Source organism: Vitis riparia, chromosome 14 (genome assembly GCF_004353265.1).
Source record: "Vitis riparia cultivar Riparia Gloire de Montpellier isolate 1030 chromosome 14, EGFV_Vit.rip_1.0, whole genome shotgun sequence".
NCBI lineage: Eukaryota > Viridiplantae > Streptophyta > Magnoliopsida > Vitales > Vitaceae > Vitis > Vitis riparia.
The window spans coordinates 29,481,199-29,505,294 of record NC_048444.1 but is presented as its reverse complement, the minus strand read 5'-3'; the positions used below and the strand labels follow the sequence as shown (position 1 = coordinate 29,505,294).

Below are 24,096 nucleotides of genomic sequence, written 5' to 3'. Positions count from 1 at the left end.
TTCTTAGATGTTTTCACCAGGCCCAAATTTGGAGCGGCACCCAAATATGCATTCTCCCGCAAATGCTTTTGAGTGTGATGAATTCTCTCTCCCATTTAATTTAAACAAATGAAGACATTATTTGGATCATTGAGTCTATCAAATTATACAGGGGTAATGAATAACAATATTATGTAATGCTAGTTGTACCATCAATTATGCTAACCATTTGTTGTAAAAATCTTTATTTTCAATTTTATTCCTAAATGAATTTTCTTGTCTATTCTTAGTACATTTTTCTTTAATAAACAAACATGCAGGACTAATTTTATTTTATTTTTTTAAAAAAAGGACACCACAATACACATATATATACAAAATACTTATAGCCAATAAAAACAGGAAAGAACCTTCCCACCCTTTATTTAATATATGATTATCAATCACTGTATGATAAATATTGATACCAAACCTTTTATTTCAAAGGAAAAGGATACACAAAAATCAACAGCTCTATGGAACTCTTCTAGATAACCTTTTTTTCTTAACTCAAAAATAGGTTTGAAAAAAAAAATTAATTGAAAGATTTTTTTTTAAATTTATTCTGTTTTTTTTCAAATAATAATAATAATAAATATAAGTTATATTTTGTAGAGTATTTTAAGAAATAATTAAAAATATAAAGAATATTTTGAAAACTTTTGCATTATAGGAAGTGATTAGTAGGTTCATAGAAAATAAATTGAAAAAATCATTATTTACATTTTTATTTTCAACGAAATTTTATTATTGTTAAAATAATAAAAGAATTATTCTCAAAAACTATTTTTAAAAATCATTATCTAAAATGTTACCAAACAAAACCTAAACCTAATTTCTTGATACCTTGACTGGTTACACATTTTTCACATAAATGCCAAAAAAAGTTATTAGCATTCCCTCTTACAAGTTACAATCACTCGTCAAGACTCAAAATTTAAGAAAAAAACATGAAGCCAATGGGCTGGCTCAAAGGCGGTCACAAAGAAGTGATTGATTGAGCCATTGATAGATGACCGCCGGGTTTTATCAGACTGGGCTCACAAATGGGCTGGCTTATTGGGGCAGAACCGGTCGAGCTTTAAAGCAAACCGTCAAATTCATAGTGACAGTCACAGACAACAAACAGGAAAACCCTAAGGGACATTGAAGAGTGGAAACCCATTTGCCCAAAGACCTACCAGGTAAAAACGCCTCTGTATCGTATTAGCCCTTCAAATGTTCGAGAAAATGACGGAGTCAGAAATTGTTTCATAGAAACCAGAACTTGATTTTGTTTTGTCTTTTGTAGCATTAAAATTGTTGTTAATATGTTCAGAAATTGAAGATGGATAATGGGTCATCGCTAATTATCTGCTTTGATTGTTACTTTTGATTGCATGGACTTGCCTGTGTTGCGTTTCTTCGATTTGGATTGGGTTCATTTTGCTCCATTTCTTGTTGGGAAGCTCATTTTTTATGTAAGCACTATCTAAAGTGTGAAGCCATGGTGCAGGGTTTTCTACAGAAAGCTTTGAATTATATCATTGAGGGGTCAAATGGCTTTGAGGCGTCTCTTTGGGTTTTCTGATGGGGAGCTTATGAGGTCAGATGCAAAACCTTGTTCTAGATTAATGAAACAGACCGCTGGACTTTTTACTGTTGGTGGGGGATTCGCATTCTGGATTCTTTGTCGATTGCATTACGGTATGGTCCTCGTTGTTATTTTATCTTCAATGCTCTGTATGATTGGATTTTTATTAGAGCCCCAACTTTGGTAGCATGCTGGTTTGATTAAGGTGATGAAAGACTGGAGCCATGCTCTTGATTTATCCTCAATCTTTACTCAAGTGATTGTTAGTGTAGATTCACTTTTGGTTTCTCTTGTTATGGCTTTCTGATAGTTGTCAGAACCTTCTTAGTTAGAAAAGTCAGCTGTAGTGTTTTTATAGTTTTGATATCCAAAAAAACTATTCTGCCTGCAATGCATTTTCTTGCTATCATAAATGTTTATATGTTTTACAGAAGGGCCTATCCATGATCTGATGCTTTGAGATTGGAATATTGTGTCACAAAAGTTGTTTATGCATTGTCCAGATGTTGGGGATGTTTGTTTTCTTCTTCAAAAGATTATTCATTACTAAATCTTCAAAATAAAGCTAACGAAATTTGAACTGATGTTCTGCTGTTTAAGTTACATTGATTGACATCTTACACTAGTTATTTAAAATGTTCCAAAAGGACTTTCATGATTGAAGGCATGCAAAACCTTATTTTGTTGAAATACATCCATGTGATGAAAGGCAACCCACCAACCTACCATACTCGAAAACCACTTTTTCCAACACCATGGAGAGTTAAAATAAACATTGTCAGGATTACACAACTTGGCTCCTTGGTGAGTGAAAATGGAAAAGAGAAGAGGAAGTCAGAAAAACTCTACCCATATAGGACAAAATTTAGACCTTAAACTTCTTTTGGGTGGGTGGAGTGGACTGTGTTTAATCTTTAAACTGAATTACTTTTACTTTAGCTCTTTATATTTTGACATCTTCACTAGTAATTATACCAAAATTCCACTCACCCAATTCTATTTTGCTAGAATCACATTATATATATATATACTTTTTAATGCTTATGCAGGTCCTAGAATTACAGTGCCCAGAAGTCTTCGGTGGGCAGCTTGTGGAGCAGTATCTGTGAGCTCGAGCAGTGCTTTGCTAGTCCGCCTCTTTAGTCCTGCATGTGAGCCGCAGAATATAGCAGCTTATGACAACAAAAAATAATGCTAGATTACTAAGAGGTATTCAAACTGGAACGTGAATGAGTACTCTTTTATTTGTCTCGTGTGGGAAAATGATTTTATTTTGTATTTCCTCCACGGAATACCAGGACTAATTTCATGTAACTACTACTGGTGCTCAGTGTGCGGGCTAGTATCTGTTAACTGAAAATAAATTTCCTGTTAGTTTACATTGTGATTATGCTAATGGAAATGTAGTGTTTGAGATGTTTTTGCTTTTTTCTTTTAGGGGAATGAAGGATTCGGCATTTAGGATAATTTTATCTGTTCAGTTTTAGGAAAATTCTGGTGGACATTTCATGAAGAGATCATTTTCAGGAGTACTGTTTGGTTGAAAACAAGCGTAACCCTTGATTTTTAGTGGGACTCGTGTGAGTTTTCACCTGGATGCATCCTAACAGATCTTTACTGAAAGGGAAACATGTTAGATAAAACGAAAAAGAAAATTCTTAGGAAAAGAATCGAGATCACGATGCACACTATAGAATTGCTGTTTTATCCAGTAGCAGTGCATAAGATCTTGGGGAGCCAGTGGCATGGAAGTTGTTTTCTTTTTTGACCTAACATTTCATGCAGCTCATACCAAACCAAAATAGCAAATAGTTATCATGTTTTCTGAATATGATCACTATGTGGCAGTGGCTAATCACTACCTATTCCAAATGTTCTCCAACTGTTTCACTCCTAAGATGAGGAGCACTGATGTTTCCATGGCCAGCTTGAAAGAAACCTCTGTTCCAAATGGGTTATTACCTTTTTTCTTTTGTCATATTGAATATTTGGATGTGGCTGATCCTGTGATTCCCATGGAACCAATTTCATTTCCTCCATTGAATAGAAAGTTTATAAATCTGTCTTGTAGCCTCTAGACACCCCTGTAAAGGTCCTAACAGCATCAGTGCAGAGGATTACCACTTTGTGTCAAATTCTACTAGTTTAAGCCTTTATGACGCCCTTTGGTGAGAGGTCATATATTTAAGCCTCATCACATATTTATTTCCCTAATTTATTAAGGAGCTTGATTGTTGTTTTGAATAGGTTCTAACTTTTAACTAAACACTTGACTGATTGCTCAGAGATGCCCCCCTTCGTGATGTTCCAAAGACCAAAAAGCGGGGAAAAGGATACCCAACTGTTTTTGTATACTACTCACAAGTGGGTTTTCTATGATTTTTCATTGTCACAAATTATAATTGCAATAAACACCAAAATGAGCTCTTTTACTTCAAAGGAGAAAAATTACTGAAGTGTGTTTTTATATGACTGCTCATTGAAGATCTGATTGAAAATGTAACTGGAAGTAGCAGCACTCATAATTAGATGGTTTAGTTGTAGTAGATGGATATTCCAATCATATACAACCCTCCATGCTACAATTGCCTATATTGACTAGACATGAAAAAAAAGCACTAACTAAATATAGAGATGTGGGGAACTGAGTGGAGAGTGAGCAAGTCCCAAATTAAGCTAGGATTTAGTGGTTCAAAAAGATCAGAATTGGCATTGACGTATCTGCTGCAATCGAGCCTTTTGTGACAAAACCCAGCATACTGCATAACGTCCCATATCAATATATGATTATTTTAAAGAACAGGAGCAGTAAAGCTGAGAAGGAGGTCACTTGACATAATGTACTCTGGCATTCAAATGAATGAGGCGGCTCTCTAGTAGTATATATTTTTAATATGGACTAGTTTTCATTTCTACAAGGAGTGGATATGCCTGCCTTGTGTAAACTAGCCATTTCGACTACTAAATTTTACTTCTACTTTAACCATCTTTTTAGCCTTTTCAGACTTCCCCATCAAAAGAAAAAGATGGTTTCAAAGCATAATCCCTTTATTCTGAGATTTTGGTGTTGGTTTCCTTCTCCTTGTTTTGAGGCAGAAAAGATTAGGATTACCTTTGTCTTTTGGGGTTGAAAGGGACAATCATGAGGTAATTGATTGGTTTAAACGTGGCAGGGGAGGCATGTGGAGCCATCCCAATTTCTTGACACAGACAACTGATCTCTCCAAATCTTGATTCATCATTTTCTTAGATCCTTACATCACTTAACTTGCTGCAGATTCCCTTTCAAAAGGGCTGCTCAACTTTGGAGCAGTTGGTAATATATGAATCTCCCAGAATTTTGTGAAAGATTCCAAAGCCTGCAGAACTTAAGCCGAAAATTGAAACAGATTTTTTTTCTTTTTTCTGGTCCTGTTTTGACATGCCTGGTCGATTTTGAATGTGATATCAGAATATCTATTTAGAATCGACCTTGTTTAAGGCCAGCTTCGACCTGCAATGTAGTTTATATGTATTGAGTTGGATTAAGAAGAGGAATGGTTCCCTATGTGAAGTTAAAACATTGAATGACCTGTATTTTCTCGCAAATATATGAACATTACATTTATGCACACACATTATTAATAACCTATGACAACTGGGATCACAATCTGCATAATAAATGCCCTATAAGCTTTACTCAGAAGCAACAGATGATCAGTAAATAAATGTAAGGAGACTGTTGGAGATTGGAGAGTCACTGCATAGCTTCAGCAAAACCCACTTGGAGATTACCATAGTCAAATACAGTGTGATAAACCCCCATGAATATATCTCCAAGAATCCTGCAAAATACAGCATACACATTGGGTAAAGAAAAAAAGGCTCATAACTCCTAATCTTGGATGCTGACTGTACTATGACTTACCACAGAGGACCCCTAGGAGGAGGCACATCCAAAGCAATAAATCCACTGAGGCAGACGGTTGTAATGCCTTCACCAGTTTTTAGAACATACTGAAAAGTAAATTGGTTTTTATGAAGTAATGGCAGTATGAATACAGAGACATTGAGACTGGAAGAGACAACCTGAGAATGAAATCTAACCTCTTTTGGGGTCAGGGTGAAATGCTTATCTGCAATGGTGAATGTAACATCTGGCATGTAGGGAACTCTACCGCAGTCAACTACTGATTCTCCCATTGGACTTGGCAGACTCTGGCAGAGCTGAAAAACATACAAATTTCAATACTTGACACTCAAATGAAAACTGCTAGGGAAGGCTTCCCAACTGAGGATATCTTTTCACAGTAAATCACCTCAGTTACATAGCTGAATATTATCTCCTTTGTTTTTCTTTGTTTTAGCTGGTTCTGGATCCAAATCACTGTCATCTCGCAAGCAGTGCACCAAACTTCATTCCCAACTTTTGTTCCTCTCGCGTCTTCTTCCTCAACCACTGTCTTGATTCGTGGGCTGCAAGAGATTCCGTTTAGCTTTCAAGTTAAGGTATTGTTTTTTGGAAAATATGTAACTGCATCAGAAGTGAACTGGGGGGAAGCCCTTCAACAAAATCTATTAGCTGAAGCATGGGGGAACTGTTTTGAATAAAATCTGCAGGAAGTTCTAACAGAAAACAACCATTTCCTGAAAAGTGCTCCTGTGAGAGCCCTCTGAGAACAGATGGATTTTATAATGTGAACTTTGAGAATGAACTGACCATGAGACAGTATGAACTTCCTGACCTCTCAATCTGAGACCCATTGAAGTTACATAAACCAATCTGTGAACATACTGCATCAGGTTGTACCTGTTTACATGAAAGTTAAGTTTTAACATTTTCCCTTGGAAGCTAAATATTACAGTAATGTATGGTGAATGGGAAGTGGCAAAGATGATAAACTCATTCACCCTTGATATTAGAAGATCCCATATCATGTTTCCGTATTGGGAAACTACTTCTTTACATTCCTGGCTCACGATTCCTTCTGCTCCAATTGCATGGTTGATTTCAGTCACGATCGCCTGAAATGGATAGGCCAATCAGAAAAACTGAAGCTAAAAAACCATTGTCTGAAAAAGAACAAAGGACATACCGTTGGGCCAGCAATTAAGGATGTTCCTGAATCTACAATAGCTGCACAACCTGCCTCACAAAAGCCTGAAATGGAAAAAAAATTCACAAAATTGAAAGATTCCCAGATTTGTTAGATTGTCAGAGTACTAATGGAAATGTAGTGAACTGGTTTTCTTCAGCTTCAATAATGTAATATGGAAAAAAGATCGGTATCTGGGAAATTAAACAAAAACTTGGGCCTGCAGCATATTAACAAGATGAATTCAGATTCTATAGGGTCACCTGTTGATTGGTATCCAATAAGAAACTCTCCCATTTCAAACTGCGAGAACAAAAAAAAAAAAAAAAGAAATGAAATCAGTTGGTTTTAGGGAATGAATGAAAATGGGACCAATTTGGCCTGGAACTTTTACTAAATTAAGTTCACTCACCTGCCAGTAACCCTTTTGAGTGATTGACGCATAAGTGTGCTGCCCCTTGAAGTGTCTCTTGTCGACACCACCAAAAACAATCTCACCTCCATCGGTGGCTTGTGGATCCCGGTTTAGCCAGAAAGAGAAGATGTCTTCTTGCACAAGACCTTGCCGAAGCAAATTGTACCTGTTCTCTTAACATGAATCATTGCATTCAAAAAAACCCCACAACAATTGAAATCACAGTTCCAAAGCTCAATTTCAGAGAAAACTATACCAAACTGGTGTGGCATTCCCAACAACAATTTCCTCGAAACCGAGCCCAAGAATCCCATCAAACTTTCCCAATACGAATACAAGGCTTGCCTCTCGTGTAGCCTCAATAAAAACCTGAAAAATAGTACATTATGACCATCAATGCAGCCAACAGGCAGAGTATCAGTTCAAAATGAAACCCAAACACAGAATAAGAACCCACTTGATTTTTGATAGCCATACTCCCAACTTGAACGTTATCTTGACTGAAGACACCAGAAATTGATCCAGACCCATAATGTATTTCACCTTCTTTTCCTGGATCACAAATTGGAATGAAAGACTTGAGCATAAGTCTTCTACAGACCAAGCACCTATACAGCAGGAAAAACTGAAGGACACTGGACTGATAAAATTACCCAGATCAATGTATGTTGTGGACAGCCTTGAGTTGTACTTGGAATGGAAAAGGCAGGCAATCTGTACAAAGTTGAATGAATTAATCAATTCTGTATTAAGGAAAGTATAAACAGGTAACATTTAGAATTGAAATTTCAGCAGAACTCACTGAGAAATGGCATTTGGTAGAGGGGACCCAAAGATTGGCACTGCCAGTATCAAATACAACGGTGAAGTTCTGGGGTGGTGTTCCAATGCCAATCTCTCCATAGTATTGGGCATCCATGTAGTTCCTTAGGAGCACTGACTCTCCATCTGAATCACCTAAACCTTGATACATGCTCTTTACAACACCCCCAATTGATTTTGCCCTTCTTGCCATTCTGGCAGCTCTAATCCTATTATAATCTAAGCGCCACTTCTTCAATCCAATTCTCACCAAGCCATCGGAGGAAGCTTGAAGAAGAGGAAATGTCAAAGCCCACAAACAGAAAGCCGCCCAAAGATACCCTTGCCTCATTTTCATAGCTAGAAATGCTGTTGCAAAGAATGAACAAATGGTAAAGATGATCAGATGGGAATTCATTCTGTTTCATCCATGACCCAGAAGACTATCAAACCCATATCTCAAAATGAAGCCATACAGAATATAGAACACAACCAAGTCAGAAGGAGAAGCTAGATTCTGAATTATACAAACAACACAGGTGATAAATCCCACTGAACCCACCAAATATATGCATTCAAAAGAGGGAAAAGAACACCAGAAGAAAAGACTCATGCATGCGTTAATATAAAGTGGCAAGTGCTGACCTTGATTGGAGCAGGAGTTAAAAAAAAATAGAGTTGAGGGTGAGATATTTAAGTAAAGGAGAGGCCGTGAGCTTAATGAATAGAATAGGAACACAGCTGGGACTTTGTAGGCTTACATACTAGTGATAATGGTGGAAGTTCTTCAGGTTGGTAGTGGAAACTGCCTAGAAATTTCCATGAGAAAAATTGGATTATAGACAAGCAAGGAAAGGAAAGTACGTGTGATGTTGAGATTTGAGTCCGCACCAACACTCCCATCTTGAAAGAGACGTTTTCAATCTCTCATCATTACAAATCTAGAATGACAAAGAAAGTAGAAAGTTAAAAGCTGAAGTTATCATTCTACAGGCTGATCAGGACAACAGTAAAAGACATCACCTTGAAGTGTTTTTCCGTTCGCTCTCTTCTTCATTTTCTGGACCCTTTTGGCCTAACATTTTGATTCTTCCTAGAACTCCTGTTTGACTATTATCAGGGAGGAATGGGCCAAGAAAAGTTTGGTCATCGAGGATAATTCCCACAGGGACAACCCCTCTATATATCTTCTCTCACCAATGATTGCACCCCTGCATTCACAGAGAGAAATCACAATCACAATCACAAAAGCCCTGTTAAATAATTGGAAACCCTTTTGCCCAAACGCCTGCCAGGTATGTCTGAACGATGAATCCCCCTCTGCATCTTTGTATTTAGTGTCTGTCCCAGGGTTCGCCTTCTAAACGGTCGAGAAAATGTTGGAGTCAGAAAGATGTTTCATAAAAATCGAAACTTAGATTTTGTTTTCAGCATTAGCATTGTTATTAAAATACTTAGATATTGAAGATAAATGGGTCATCTCTTATTATCTGCCGTGAGTGTGATTATTTTTTATATTAAATAGAATAATGCGTTATTAAATGCATAGTCAAAGAAGTTAGATGTATTTTAATTGCATTGATCAATTGCTAGCGTAGTGTTCTTCAATTTGGCTCGTATGCATTTTTCCCCATTGGCAACCTGCTACTTTGTAAGTACTAACTGGCTAAAAGATGAAGCCATGGTCGATGGGTTTTGCAAAGAAAGCTTTGAGTTGTATCAGTGAGGTGTTAAATGGCTTTGAGGATGAAAAGCTTCTGAATTCAGATGCAAAATCCTGTTCTAGATTAACAGGAGGATTGAGATTCTGGCTTCTTTGCAGATTGCAGTATGGAATGTTCTACTTCATTGTTTTTCTAGAAATCAAAATCAAATGAGCTTTTACTCCTTTGTTCCATACGAAATTTCTATTCTCGTCGAACTCATCTTAGGACACCTTTGTTATCATTCAACAGATGTGCTATACCCCAACCAAACTCCCCAGCTAATAATGTCTTTCGCCCGATCAGCATGCAAGGGCATACCTTGGGTCTAAAAGGACAGGATCCTCTCCGCGTCCGAATCTTGAATCTTTATAACACTCACAACTATGGTAGCCATATTGGGTCGTCTAAGGTGATGAAATACTAAAGCCATGTTCTTGAAAAAGTTTCAGACGAAGGATTGTTAAGTCATTGGATTGTTCATGTAGATTTGCTTTGTGTTTGGTCATGCATAACCTTTTGTGAACCCACATTTTATTTTATTTTTACGTATGTCTCGACTTAATAATGAGACTTACTTTTTATTGTGAAAAATTAATTTTAAAAAAAGTTGGAATCATCCTTTATTTTTATTTATTTTTAATGAGAAAATTAAAAAATAAAACCTTAAAAATGACTTATTATTTGGAAAAGCATGTTCTTAAAAACTCAAGTCTAAGTCTAGAGTTTATGTTAATTTTCGGGAAGGTATCATAACAGAGCACTAGGTTTTTACTAATTAAATTCAGGTAATTATAACAATTTATTGGTATACTAGTGGATACCAAGAACATATGAGGTTTGTTCCGATCTAATCCGATGAAATGAGTTTGTTCAAGGCTAGACCACCAACTAACTGCCTAAACCGGCGAGTCGGATAAATCGACCAGTTTCATAAGAGTCGATCAACCCATATTTGACCCAAAACTTTAGTGGGTCATTCAAGTTACAAGCCCAACCTTTTTCTATTCCAGGCCCATCATCTTAATTTCACTATATGGAGATGTACAAGATATTTACTCTGAACTTTTGATTTGTGGTTTTCCGATGTGAGATGCATTTCGCTTGTAATAAAAGGGAAATTTGCAATTTGCATGATGGAAACTTGAACATGGGCTTATGGAAACAAGTTTAGAGCCAACTAAGCTACACAACCATTTTAACATTTAATTTGCTAAATCTATTATACTTCTTATAAATATTTATCATATCAAACATTTAAATAAATATAAATATTTATATCAATGTTTATTTTTGTAATAATTATCAATAATAAGTATGAAGTTGATATAATAATTTTTAAAATAACAAAATACATAAATATGTAATTAAATTAAATGTTGTAATTTTTTTTATCTTAAATATATCTTCGTATTTAAATATTATACATATTCTATTTTATAAAGTTTAATATATTAACATATTTATATTTATCTTTATCATTTAGTTTTACATATTAAATATAAAAAATGAAATATTATTAAATTTTTTAATTATATATATTTAAAATTCTTATACTTATTTTTAATTTTAATAAAATATAAATTATATATTTATAACATCATTAATTCAACCATTGGTCTGACCAGTGAATCATGAACCGATAACTTTTCTGGTTCAATATTCGTTCCAATTTTGAAAACATCGATAACAAATAAGAACATAATAATAGAATACTCACGCATATCAAATGAAATAAAATAAAATAAGAAATAAAAGTATGTACCTTAAAAACAAGTCTAGTGTTTTCATAAAATAATAAAAGTTAATTCAACAATTAACAACAATATAAACAATCTAGTTAAAAATCCCACATCATACATAACATGAATTAACTCTAATAAAAAATCAAAACTAATAACAATACATAGGCCATAATGAATTTAGCATACATAAATTCACAAAGCATACTTAATAAGACATATAAAGAATGATAATGATGTAAAGAGATATATACCTGAAATGTGCGACATGCCCTCAATATAGATCAAAATTAAAAGAAATCACTATTATGCATAAGAAAAAAATAATTATTTAAAATGAACAAAATACTCAATAGGGCAAAAATGAAATATTCATTAAAAAAAAATATGAATAAAATATTCAGAGATGGTATCTAATCAAAATAAACATTAGACATCATCCTTCAGAATATTCAACAACATAATAGAATAGGGGAGCATACAAGATCAATCTGAAAAAAAAAAATATGTAAATATAGAATTTCATCATGAAAAATAAAAAATGAACACTATCTCCTATGTGTCTAGATTACAACCCAAATGCCAAAACATTAAACTATGTATCAATCAATACTAGATTAATTCATATTAGGAACACTTTACAGAATAATCAATATTGGTCAAAACAGATACGTTTGCAAAATAAATCCTAAAAGAATATCTAAAGATAGGAATTGCATCATGAAAAAAAATGGACAACATCTACCATGTGTCTAGGATATAACCCAAAAGGTCAATCATTAAATTATGTACAAGTTAATAACAAATTTAATCACAAATACATTAGTAAAACATGGCAGATCAAAACAAATTTATTTGACTAATTTAAAAGTATAATAAAATAAAATAAAAAATTTACAACACCTATGTCTACTTTATAGGAAAAATAACAACTTAATTTAATCACATAAGGAGAATTTTTAAATAAAACCAAACAACTCCTAACTACAAAACGGGTCGATGTAGCAAGTGTAGGAAAAGAGATTTTTTTTTTTCCCACTCGGGAAATCTAGTTTCAACAAAGCATGATCCTAAAATTAATTTAAATTAATTTCAAGAAGTTTATATTAAAGGAAAAATATCAAATAAAATTAAGAAAATTAAAATTTTATTTATTTTTTCAAAATTAGTCCAGGTGTCCAAAACAAGAATGGGACCTATGCAAAAACCAATTTAGATCTTTCAATTTAAAAAACATTTTAAGCTCAATTAAAAGAAAATCCTAAGCTCAAATAAAATTTGATTGATAAGTTTAAAAGGTTAGAAATATCATATAAACATCAAAATATTTTTTAAAAAACCCCTAAGCCACTCAATTCTAGTTTTTCAATTCAATGGTCAGTAATGCAACAAATAGTGACAGTAGGAATGAAACACAAACATCAATTTACCTAAAGAGAGAAGCCAAGATAAGAATGGACCTAACTAAAATTAGATTCATGCAAAACTGATTATCATGATTTTTCCAATGGCTTGAATTAAATGATAATGATTTCTAAAAGAAAATAATCATAACCTCAATTCTAATAAATACCGATCAACATAAGATCAATCAACCATTCATCAATAATATCCAATTAACAACAATCAAGGTGGCCTTCATTTTCCACCCCAAAGCATATATAATTTCAATATTCAAGCATGAGAGAAAGAGAATGGAAAAATGGAAAGATGATCATGATTAAGATATCAAATTTAATTAAAGAAAGCATGCCTTTCTCCTAAAAAGGATGGAACTTGCTTCTCTTCTCATTTCTCTACATCGAGTCTCACATTTTTTATCTTTAAGACTTTGACTTCTCTTTTCTTTAAAATTAATTGGTGATAGTCCTAAGTCCCTATCTGGCCAAGTCATGGATGTCTCTTTCTCAAAACTCCCCCTTTTCTCCTATGTGTGTGAGTCTCCAAAAATATGATATAAAACCCCTTTACGGTGTGATCCCTCTTCCCCAAGTCTCCAATGACAATCCACCTCTCCAAAAAATCTCTCTCAATGGTTACTCATTTCATAATGATTGATTTAGGAAAAATCTCTCTAATAACTTCAAGAATCAACTTCTGAAAATTATGTTGAGAATATTGAAGCCTATTCAGCATATGATAATTACAAAATTTGCTTTTTCTTGGTAACGAATAAATTATAACTCATTCTATTATCTTTCTGTTTCAAAATTAATCCGTGAATCAAAGGAGTCCTACTCCCCTAAATCTCTTTCCTGTCTAAAATTCCTCAAGGTTGTGGACTCCCCTCAATCTGAAATTCCAGTCGTGTCTCCTCTCCTCGTCCCCCTCAAAAGCTATCCAAAGTCGTCTTAAACTCCTATGGCAAGTGACCTCTCAAAATCTTCTTATTCCTCCTAAAAAACCAAAGGCAGTGGTGTACATCCCAAATTTCCTTCTCAAAAGTTTTCCATATTAAAAAATTTCCATGTATGTGTATTTCAAGTGATAGCCATGTGTGCCTCCCTAAGAGTCCTCCTCCTGTCTTTCTTAGAATCCTAGTGGCAGTCACACCCTTTTCCTAAAACCCCTCTCAAAAGCCTCCTCATGTCGTCAATAAATGCAAAGAGAGTCTAACTCTCTTCCAAAAATCCCCATGCGTGAACCTAAAAATCCTACCTTTGCCCAAAACTCCATATGGCGGCGGCGTGAAAAAGAATAATAATCAAAATCGCGTGTACCAAGGAATCCTCTTTAATTTAAAACTCCCCATCTCAATAATATGGTGGGAGTGTCAAAGGGTATCCTCACCTTTCCAAAAAAAACAATCTCCACTCTCCACGCCATGTACACCTTAGAAAATTCTCCTCATTCCCCAATTTCGATTTCCCAAACAACTCCATGTCATGCAACGTAATATGAAATACTATATTAAAATACAATTAAAATAATAAAAAAAATCCTAAAATGCATCTAAATAAACTATCCTAAAATGCACTTAGATAAACTAATTTAAAGTGTACAACAAAAACACATATAGAGGAACTCTCTCAAAATGCACCTAAGATGGAATGAACTAAAGTGTTGTTAAATTAATTATCCTGCAATTATGAAATTTCTTAAAATGCAATCAAATGAGCTAAATCTAAAATGTAACTAAGTGGATTAAATTAAAATATATCTAAATAAATTAAATGAAAGTGCATCTAAGTGAGTTAAATTGAAGTGTTAAGTGAGCTAAGTTAAGGTGCTACTAAGTGAGCTAAGTTAAAGTACATTTAAGTAAATTAAACTAAATTACAATTAAATAAGTTAAACTAAAGTGCCACTAAGGTCACATTTGGGATCCATAAAAATTCATCAACAATGAATCTCCAAATGTAGCTCAAAAATAGTACAAAATGAGTGACAACTGACCATTGTGAGACGGTTATAAGGCAACAAGAAAAGAAAAAGAACACAGAATAACATGTGCTTGTAAGATAAAATGGAGGATTTACACCTTCCTATGTAGAAATGTTACATAAATCATAAGAGGTTTTGATCTCTAAACAAAATTGTGTGCCATGAAATGCATTACCTTGCTAACACAAATCTTATCCATGACCCGATGCTTTGAAATTGGAAATTAATTTTGAGTAATTGATGATGTTAATGCATGATTTTTATTTTTTATTTTTGTTGTAGATGTTTGTTTATTAATCAAGGGAAATTCATGATCAAATCATCAAAGTAGTACTGCTGTTGAGTTTGAAATTAATGGTTCATTGATTGCTATTTTACGAGACAAATTTAATTCGTTTCAAGAGGATTTGCATGATCAAAGGCATGTAAGTCCTAGAATTACAGTTCCTAGGAGTCTTCAGTGGGCAGCTTATGGGGCTGTATCTATGATTGAGCTCAACCATCTGTGTAAGTTGGCTGCACCCCTTTATTAATGTTAGGGGCTTCTATACACGCTTTCCTTTATCTTTTCTGTCAGCTACTGCTTTGCCTTGCTGGTTCACATCTTTAGTCCCAAATGTGAGCCCAATATATAGTTGCCTAAGACAGAGATAAATAACTTAGGTTAATAATGGGGGATAGAAGATAATTTGGAAAGGCAAAAAAATTAATCTTGGTCTGTTTGTCTCTCAAGGAAAAATGGAGTCATTTTGCAGCTCCTAGATGGACCATGAAGACAAATTGGATTTGTAATGAAAACAAGTGCTTAATGTATTGGGCAGGGTTCTTTTGTCTGGGAATAAGTTTACTGCTAGTTTACACTATGATTCCCCACATTGGAGTGTGGAATTTGAATTATTTTTTATCATCCTATAGGAGAATGACGGATGGACCATTTTGTCATGAAATCCTGCTATCTTCTGGAGTACTGTTTGGTTGAGAAGAAGCATATTCTGAGTCCAGTTTGTCTGTCAGTAATCCTTGACTTTGCTGACCTGCAGGTCCACTAGATGCTCATGCTGAAAGAGGTGGACCATGGAGGGTATGCTGTGATGCCTGGCTTCATAGGAATAGTGTCTGTAGGGAGGCTTGGCCCTTGAGTCTGTAAAAGAAGATAAAAACAGGGGCCCAATTAGCCGATTAGGCTATCATCTGGGAATTGAGGGAGGGAAGGGAGGAAAGGGGAAAGGAAGCCAACAAGGAAACATGTTGGGTAAAAAACAAAGCACTACTAAGACTGATTACATTCTAGTTCTTGTCCAAGACACAGTTCTTCAATGCCACGGCTCAAAACCCAAAAGCCTGCAATTTGGCATATTTACACTTGCCTTCTCATGGACATGCAAGTTGAGTGGAAGTTATCTGTTTGATTGTTTGATTTTCAAGAGACCCAGTAGATGGTTGAATGTGTCTGCCATCACCCACAACTGAGCTAGGTCCACCCAATAGTTTATAAGTGCCCAGTGACTGTAATCCAATGGGTTGATTGCTGAGTGAGAGAGAGAGGGACTTTCTACCATAAATAATCAAGATCTTCAGTTGAAGGAGCCCATCATTGAATGCCCCCCTCCTTGATGTTTCCAAGACCAAACTGATCCCTAGTATAAATTATTGGCATTGATATCATGGCACAAAGCCTAGCATTCTGTCTTTTCTGCCTCGAGAATAATTAATAGCTCCCAAGTGGGCTTTAAATAATTTTGCATTGTCACAGACAGCGACTGAAATAAACATAAAACAATACATATGAGACACCCAATAAGTGAGAACCCTAATGGTGCTTCTTTTTTTCCTTTAATGATTCAGATTATATGTTAAAATAGAACGGGTGATACTACCACAAGGCTACAATTGCCTATACATGAAACAGTGAGTGAATTGATGAAAACCAAGCCTTTCTGCATAGTGGGCAACGCCTCGTGGCCAATTTAAAGAAGCAGGGTCAGAAGAGAAGATCAAGTGAGACTGAGAGGAAATGGGGAGAGGATGTCACGTGCCATGTGTATGACATGGCGCCATTCCAGCCGTTTATTCAGTTGTTGCCCACTTCCCTTCACATCTCCATTACTCTTGGCTCCTTCTCACTTTCACTATATCATTTCCGACATCATTGTAAGTCACCATCATTCTCATCTTCTCTCTTCTTTCACCCAAAACCCTAGCTCTCAATCCTCAATCATGGAGTCTTCACCTCCCCATCATCAGCAAAATGAAAGCAACGGCACCCATAACATCTCCAAGAAATCAAAGCCCATGTTGATATCTGAGTCAGATCTTCGATTTGAATTCTCTCACCACGACCCCAGTATCGCCAGAATCAATAACGGGTCTTTCGGCAGCTGCCCGGCCTCCGTTACTGCCGCTCAACACCATTGGCAGCTCCTATTTCTCCGCCAGCCCGACCACTTCTACTTCAACCGTCTCCAGCCAGCCATTCTCCGTTCAAGAACCCTGATCAAGGACCTCGTCAACGCCGACCACGTCGATGAAATCTCCCTTGTCGACAACGCCACCACCGCCGCCGCAATCGTCCTCCAGCAAATCGCTTGGGCCTTCACAGAAGGCCGATTCCAGAGGGGCGACGCCGTCGTCATGCTCCACTACGCCTACGGCGCCGTCAAGAAGTCCATCCACGCCTACGTCTGTCGCGCCGGCGGCCAAGTCATCGAAGTTCCGTTGCCGTTTCCGGTGAATTCGAACGAAGAGATTGTGGATGAGTTTAGGCGGGCTTTGATGAGAGGGAAGGCCAACAGTGGAAGGGTGAGGTTGGCTGTGATCGATCACATTACGTCGATGCCGTCGGTGCTGATTCCGGTAAAAGAGTTGGTCAAGATTTGCAGGGAAGAGGGGGTTGACCAAGTTTTCGTGGATGCAGCTCATGGTATTGGGTGTACTGATGTTGATATGAAAGAAATTGGTGCTGATTTTTACACCAGTAATTTGCATAAATGGTTCTTTTGCCCGCCATCCGTTGCATTTTTGTACTGCCGGAAAACACCTGAGACTTGTCCGGAGTTGCACCATCCGGTGGTGTCTCATGAATACGGTAATGGGTTAGCCATAGAAAGTGGTTGGATAGGGACTAGAGATTACAGTGCCCAATTGGTGGTCTCGGATGCAATTGAATTCACGAACCGGTTTGAAGGTGGTATAGAGGGAATCAAGAAAAGAAATCATGATGGTGTTGTTGAGATGGGGAAGATGTTGGCCAGTGCATGGGGGACAAATCTTGGGACTCCACAAGAAATGTGTGCAAGCTTGATAATGGTTGGGTTGCCCGTTTCTTTGGGGATTTCTAGTGATTCAGATGCTATGAAGTTAAGAAAGCATTTGAGGGAAAATTTTGGTGTTGAAGTGCCAATATACTATCGGCACCCAAAAGATGGGGAGGTTAATCCAATAACAGGGTATGCTCGAATTTCTTATCAAGTTTACAACACAATCGATGATTATTACAAGTTCAGAGATGCGGTTAATCAACTTGTTAGTGATGGTTTTACTTGTGCTCTTTTCCCTAAGTGAAAAGGTATGCTCTCTAAGTGAAAAGGTATGCCCTGGTCTCTTCTATATTAATGATTCATGAGCTATTTATGCCACATGGTAAAGTTTCCTTGCTTGTTAGATTGCAACTTTGAAATTGTAGTATACTGTGAACTGGTGCACAATGTTAGCACAGGAACTTATGATTCTGGTGCATCATCTTACCGACACTGTAGTTTGTAAATGTACTCTTGAGCCTCAAGAGATTTTCTATTTCTCAAATGAACCATATTTGCACAATGCATCAAATGAACCTTATTTGTGCAATTTATTCTTTTTTTTTTCTTTCTAAAATCTATATATATAGGCAAATAAAAGATAATATTAAAAATTAAAAGAGCTCAAAAAAGCACTAAACAAAAGAATCTGCGCATCCTATCTAAATCCTAAGCCCTCTATGAAGTCTACCAAGGAGAAATCAAACCAACAGACCTTAACCCATTCAAAATTTAATTTCAAGAATAAATCCTTCAACATATGATTTGTGTGTTCCTCATCCTTGAGGTTCTGCTATTTCTTTTCTTTCAAATGCTTCAAAATACACAAAAGCCAGCACAATGTCACACCAAAATACACAAAAGTGAGCATAATGTCACAGACTTGGGTGTTTCTAAAGCACCTCAAAAACTTGAGATAAATAAACAAAGGAAGTAAGACTTAGAGAGTTTGGAAGAAAGGAGAATTTGATTACTCACATTTTACAATGCTAGGAATGCTAGTTTTTGGTGCCTTAGCGACCACCACCTATTTATAGGCACCAAGAAAACTCTTTGAAACCTCAAAGTTCTCCACTGCTTTAAAATTCTCTAGAAAATACTATAAGTTATTTACATGAGTTTTCAAGAGTTCTCAACTAGAATTCTCCACACTATTCTCTTGTCTTCTATTCACTTGTGAAGATGTGTGGATGTTACCAGGCTTTTCTAAAAGCTTTTTGCTTACTTATTAAAAGCTTAAGTGAGGGATTATTTTGGGATGTGACAACAAGGTCCCAAAGTATACGGGCTTTGACACAATGACAACATCTATCAGCCAACTGCCAGTGACTAATTAATAGGGAAAAAAAAGGTAAAATAAAACAAATATAAAAGAAATAAAAAGAAAAAGGTACAGGAGGAATGAGTGATATAGGCAAATAGAAAGGGATTCAGATTTTAAAAAATCTGGAATGAATCAGGATTGAGGATAATAGTGTACGTTACTTTTGTAAAATGCCCTTTTAAAATACTTTTTGAGAGTGTCAAAATAAGAAGAGGTGAGGAGTGAGGTGGATGTTATGGGTGGTGAATGGTGAATGGTGATGGTGGGGTTGGTGGTACCATGAGAAAATCTGCTGCTTACCTGCTTCTTCTTGAATCTCTCTATCTCACTCTCACACTCCCACAGAGAGATAGAGAGAGGGAGAAAATGACTGAAAATGAGAGAAAAGTGAGGAAAAGTAGAGAGTGAATGTAAGATAATGTGGAATAGTTCTTGCAGCTGCTGATCTTGAGATGACACCCCTGAGAGGAACCAGATTGCTGCTCCCATTTTTAAATTTGAGGTCATTTTTCCTCTTCTGGGTGGCTCTCTATTCTCAACATCATGTCCTTTCTCTTACAAGTTTAGAATCAGTGGCTTCTGATTTCAGAATTCAATTTTTTAGGGGGGATTTGTTTCATTTGTTGTTTTATTATTATTATTATTGGTTTGTTTGGGTAAATTATGGTTCCAACTTTGTAATTTGATGTGGGTCTTGGCATCTTTGTGTTGTGGTGGTCTCAAGTTTGTTTCTTTTTTCAATAGTTCTGATTTAGTGAGTGTTGGTTGGTTTGTTGAATTGGTTTGATTTGGGCTGAATCAGGCTTGATTTTGTAGTTGATATTGATTTTCGGTAATTTTAAGCTGACCCATTACGAGGGTTGAGGATTTTGACTGCTCTCCTTGTGATTCATTCAATCTCCTTGTGTTGTGATCTTTATTCTGGGTTTCTCTTGTCCTATTGGGAGTTTCTCTTTTGGATCTTGAGAAAATACCAAGAATTAATTAAGAATTCTGTTTTCAAAATAACTTTCAGTATTTTCTTTTCTCTCTCAATTATTTTCAAGATCCAAACAGGGCCTTATTTGATTCAGTTGAATTTTTTTATGGAGAGATTGATGGTATTTTTGTGTCGATTTTTGTTTCAAATTTTTGGATGACAAGCTCATTACATTGTGAATTACTGTTTCTGTCATGGATCTCCAATTTGGTTCCCGTAGTTTAGAGTTGCATTTTTGTGTCATTTTCAAGTCTTAAGACACGTCCTTATCTAACCCTTGTTCCTGTATTTTTGGAGGTATAAGTTTGTCACATAGGCCAGCTACACAAGGTTTTGAAAAATAGCATTTTGAAATACTAGATATGTCTGGGAAGTGTGTGATTGTTCTGCATTTTTAGAAGCGATTGGTCTATGCAACGTATGATTTAGTAGTTCATTGTGTATATGAAAATAGAGGTAGTTTCCTCTAACATAGGATAATGAATTACTCTTATTAGTAAGAAAATACGAGGGCCAATAACTATGATTTTCCTTGGAGCAATATGTTGCTCTCTCCATGGATGGACATTTCGTGTCATGCAATGAGGAAGCTTTTATTGGTTCTGAATTTGACTTTCCAAGTTAATTCTTTAGCCTGTGACTATAGAAAAGTATTTCTAGCACATGGTTTTCTGTTTATTTCTCGTAGGATGACAAATTGAATGTATCTTTTTGGGTGGATTATTGCTATATTCTTGGCCTGATGTTTTGGGACCATGGTAGTCCACAGACCAACTGCATGACTGTATCGGCAGAAAAAGATGTCTTCTTAGCTTTGATAATCTATAAAACATCTGAAAAACAATATATTTAAATCCATTAATGCAGACAAGAGGCAGAAAATCACTTCAAAAATAAGCCCAAAACAAAACAAGAACGCAATTCATCTGAATTACAAGATCCCAACTTCAATATTGTTTTGATTGAAGAATCAGCCAGAAGGATTAGAGCGTTAATTCCCATAGACAGAAAACACCATAAGTTCAAGAATTTACATCTTGCTACAATCCCAGACTGGGCAAGCACCTATCAACACCAGGAAAATCTTAAGATGCTAGACTGACAGCGTTTCTGATCTTGCTATTTGTACTGGATTGGCTTGCCTTGTATTTAAAATGGAGATAACAGGCAATCTGTATGTAATAATGAGGAATTAGTTAACTCTGTATGTGAGAAAGCATAAATGGTTACAGAACTGAATTAAGCAGAACTGGCAGAAAAACAACATCTGGACAAGGGAACCTGAAGATTGGAACTGCCAGTATCAAATATAAAAGTGGAGTTCTGGGTTGGGTATCGAGCATCCTAATTATTCTTTGGAGGTACTATAGCTCCATCTGAATCACCAAAACCATGATGCTTGCCATTTACACCATCTGCACCTCTTCCCTTCATCATGCAATTCTAGCAGCCTAGTACAATTTTTATCTTGGTGCTGCTTCTTTAAACCAACTCTCACCAAGCTTTCAGAGGAAGCAGGAAGAAGGCATGTCAAAGCTAAAAAACAAAGAGATAGCCAAGAATATCCTTGCCTCATTTATAGTGCTAGATAACTGCATTTCATATATGCAACCTTGAGCATCCAAAGATAAGTCATCTTCTCAAGTGAACAATCTTGGGGCCTTTTATATGAATTCAGTCTCTTTTCATTCAATATTATTGGTAAGTTTTAACAGATCATTTGCACTTCCTAAAACCTTTACCTGTCCTCAAAAAGCTTGATCATGTGGATTGGAAATGCAGGGTTTCCACTCCAATCATTGTCCTTATTCACTGTATGCGTGTGTGAAAATAGACTAGTTCTCTAACATTTTATTTCTTTAACATAAAAGCATATCAAACTCTCATCAGTGATAGAAAATAAGGGCCAGTAACTAGAACTTGCCTTGGAGGGGTATGTTCCTTGTTCTGTGGATGTTCATTTGTGTCATGCAATGAGGAAGCCTTCTTTATTATTGTTATTTACTGAGCAGAATAATAGAACTATTTTTGGATTTGCTTCGACAGTTTGTAGATTTTTATAACTGGTGGAAGTTTATGTACTAATTTCCTGATTTGACTTGCTACTCACAACTGCAAGTCATTTTTTAACCTATGGTTTTCTGTTTGCTTGCAGTTCAATGGCACGTTGAACACATTGTAGAAATCTTCTGGAGTGGTGAATAACATCCATTTTCTTGGCTTTGATTGTCATGTCTTTGAGACCATAGCACTTTGCAATGGTAGTCGATAAACCAAATGCATGCATGTATCAGCAGAAAAAGGGTCTTCTCTTAGTGTCTATGATGTATGTACCACTGGGAGATATCAACTCGTCTGTGGTGTTCCTTTCTTTCTTTTCTTCAATGTCCTTTCTGGGAATAAGTAACAGATTTTTTTATAGTTTCTACCTGAACTCTTGTAAATTTTGCGCACTTAACACTAGTATGCTTTTACACTTTAGCAGCTTTCAGGTAATGCAAGGCTGGCACGCAATAAGGCATTATTAACCATGATTTTGTTCATCCCCTCTGTAGAGGTTCCATCTGGTTTGAAGTATTTGTTGTTTTTTAATGGACTATGATTGCATGATGATTTTGATGGATGGTTTGAGTCAATTGATGGGGTATTTCGCAGCAACGTGTTTGGATTCTTGGATCTACAGAGTCGGGCCATTGACTCACGTAAAGGGTTAACAAATTTTGTCAAATCCATATTTTGAACAGCCTCTCCCTCTGTTGTGACGTGGAACTGCAACATAGTATGTTGTCATCTCATCTTTCTCATTTTCCTGTACAGTGAAACGAAACTGTGAGAAATAGCAGCCTTCAAGGACCCGGCAACCTTGCTAGGACACCGTCTCAAACACCTCCTGGAGGAGGAAGAAGATTGAAGCTCAATTGGCTGGCTAAATTCCTGCTTCATTTTCCGAAGCTGGTTTTCCATTTGTACACAAATGTAAAGCCAAAAGAATGTAATGCTTCTTTCTTCTAGAACAGCTACTCCCACCCTTTGTATCTTGGCTAATGTTTGTGGAATTGCTGTTAAAACTTTGTTGAGACAATATACAGGTGATTGTGGGCTCTGGGGTTGCCAGATATTTGACAAACTTTGATCCAAAGAATGTATAAAGAGCTTTATACCAAACTCAAAAAGTGATGAAGAACTTTATGTGGCTGCCAAACAAAAGAAATATGTACAAAGAGATGATTGATTCTCTGGTTCTCCCTTGTGTGTGACAGATGAGACCCTCATTTTGAGAGAAACCAATATGCCAAGACCGTGCATTATTCTTCCCAATTATGAGATGGAATTATTGAGGTGGATGCTATTGGGGTAGGGGTTCCAATCATTACAAAAAGGTAGCAGTAGCACAGAAATCACATCCAACAATGGGTGGTGGTGGCGGCGGTGGCGATGGTGGTGGTGGAGAGGTTTATTTTATTTTGAGAGGTGGGTCATGGGAGTATCATGTATGAGATGGAGAAGTTTCCAAATCCAAATCATAATTCCTTTCTTGCACGCACTCTTCTAAGTTTTTATATACATTTAGAGAGAGAGAGAGAGAGAGAGAGAGTCCTCATCATTCACATTAAAGATAAACACTCGTTCAATCATTAAACTCTTTCATTTCAAACCCTTTTTCAATTTACCACATTGGAGAACATTTTTTTTTATTATTTATAAAAAATAATAATAATTTAAGATATTGAAAAGCTATTTTGAATTTCCCAAGTATGCCTCCAAGCTTTATGTTGAAAAGACAAA

At 36.0% G+C, this 24,096-nt stretch overlaps 3 protein-coding genes across 8 annotated transcripts; 2 read left to right on the top strand and 1 right to left on the bottom strand.

The window, feature by feature from the left end:
* Positions 1-982: 982 nt before the first annotated feature.
* On the top strand, positions 983-3,011 carry LOC117929641. Its single transcript, XM_034849993.1, has 3 exons — positions 983-1,202; positions 1,514-1,704; positions 2,641-3,011. Exons 2-3 carry the CDS (start codon positions 1,557-1,559, stop codon positions 2,781-2,783), a joined length of 291 nt encoding a protein of 96 aa, XP_034705884.1. The 5' UTR covers positions 983-1,202; positions 1,514-1,556; the 3' UTR covers positions 2,784-3,011.
* Positions 3,012-5,140: 2,129 nt separating this feature from the next.
* Positions 5,141-8,598, bottom strand: LOC117929637 (cyprosin-like). Of its 2 annotated transcripts, none has more exons than XM_034849988.1 (14): positions 8,528-8,598; positions 7,884-8,251; positions 7,735-7,795; positions 7,539-7,633; positions 7,338-7,450; positions 7,079-7,247; positions 6,930-6,969; positions 6,667-6,731; positions 6,482-6,595; positions 6,316-6,380; positions 5,890-6,046; positions 5,678-5,797; positions 5,499-5,587; positions 5,141-5,415 (listed from the first exon to the last, which is right to left on the bottom strand). In XM_034849988.1, the coding sequence occupies exons 2-14, from the start codon at positions 8,238-8,240 to the stop codon at positions 5,328-5,330; spliced, it is 1,533 nt and encodes a 510-aa protein (XP_034705879.1). In that variant the 5' UTR covers positions 8,241-8,251; positions 8,528-8,598; the 3' UTR covers positions 5,141-5,327. The 2 variants fall into 2 exon arrangements, with proteins under 2 accessions (XP_034705879.1, XP_034705878.1); XM_034849987.1 differs by lacking the exon at positions 8,528-8,598 and adding an exon at positions 8,445-8,472.
* Positions 8,599-16,688: 8,090 nt separating this feature from the next.
* On the top strand, positions 16,689-23,387 carry LOC117930146 (probable L-cysteine desulfhydrase, chloroplastic). Of its 5 annotated transcripts, none has more exons than XR_004653857.1 (3): positions 16,689-18,297; positions 22,466-22,636; positions 23,128-23,387. XR_004653857.1 is itself a non-coding variant. In XM_034850628.1 (2 exons), the coding sequence occupies exon 1, from the start codon at positions 16,737-16,739 to the stop codon at positions 18,270-18,272; it is 1,536 nt and encodes a 511-aa protein (XP_034706519.1). In that variant the 5' UTR covers positions 16,689-16,736; the 3' UTR covers positions 18,273-18,276; positions 22,466-22,902. The 5 variants fall into 5 exon arrangements, 2 of the variants coding, with proteins under 2 accessions (XP_034706519.1, XP_034706518.1); XR_004653855.1 differs by having other exon boundaries at positions 22,796-23,387; XR_004653856.1 differs by having other exon boundaries at positions 22,793-23,387.
* The last annotated feature ends 709 nt before the right edge of the window (positions 23,388-24,096 follow it).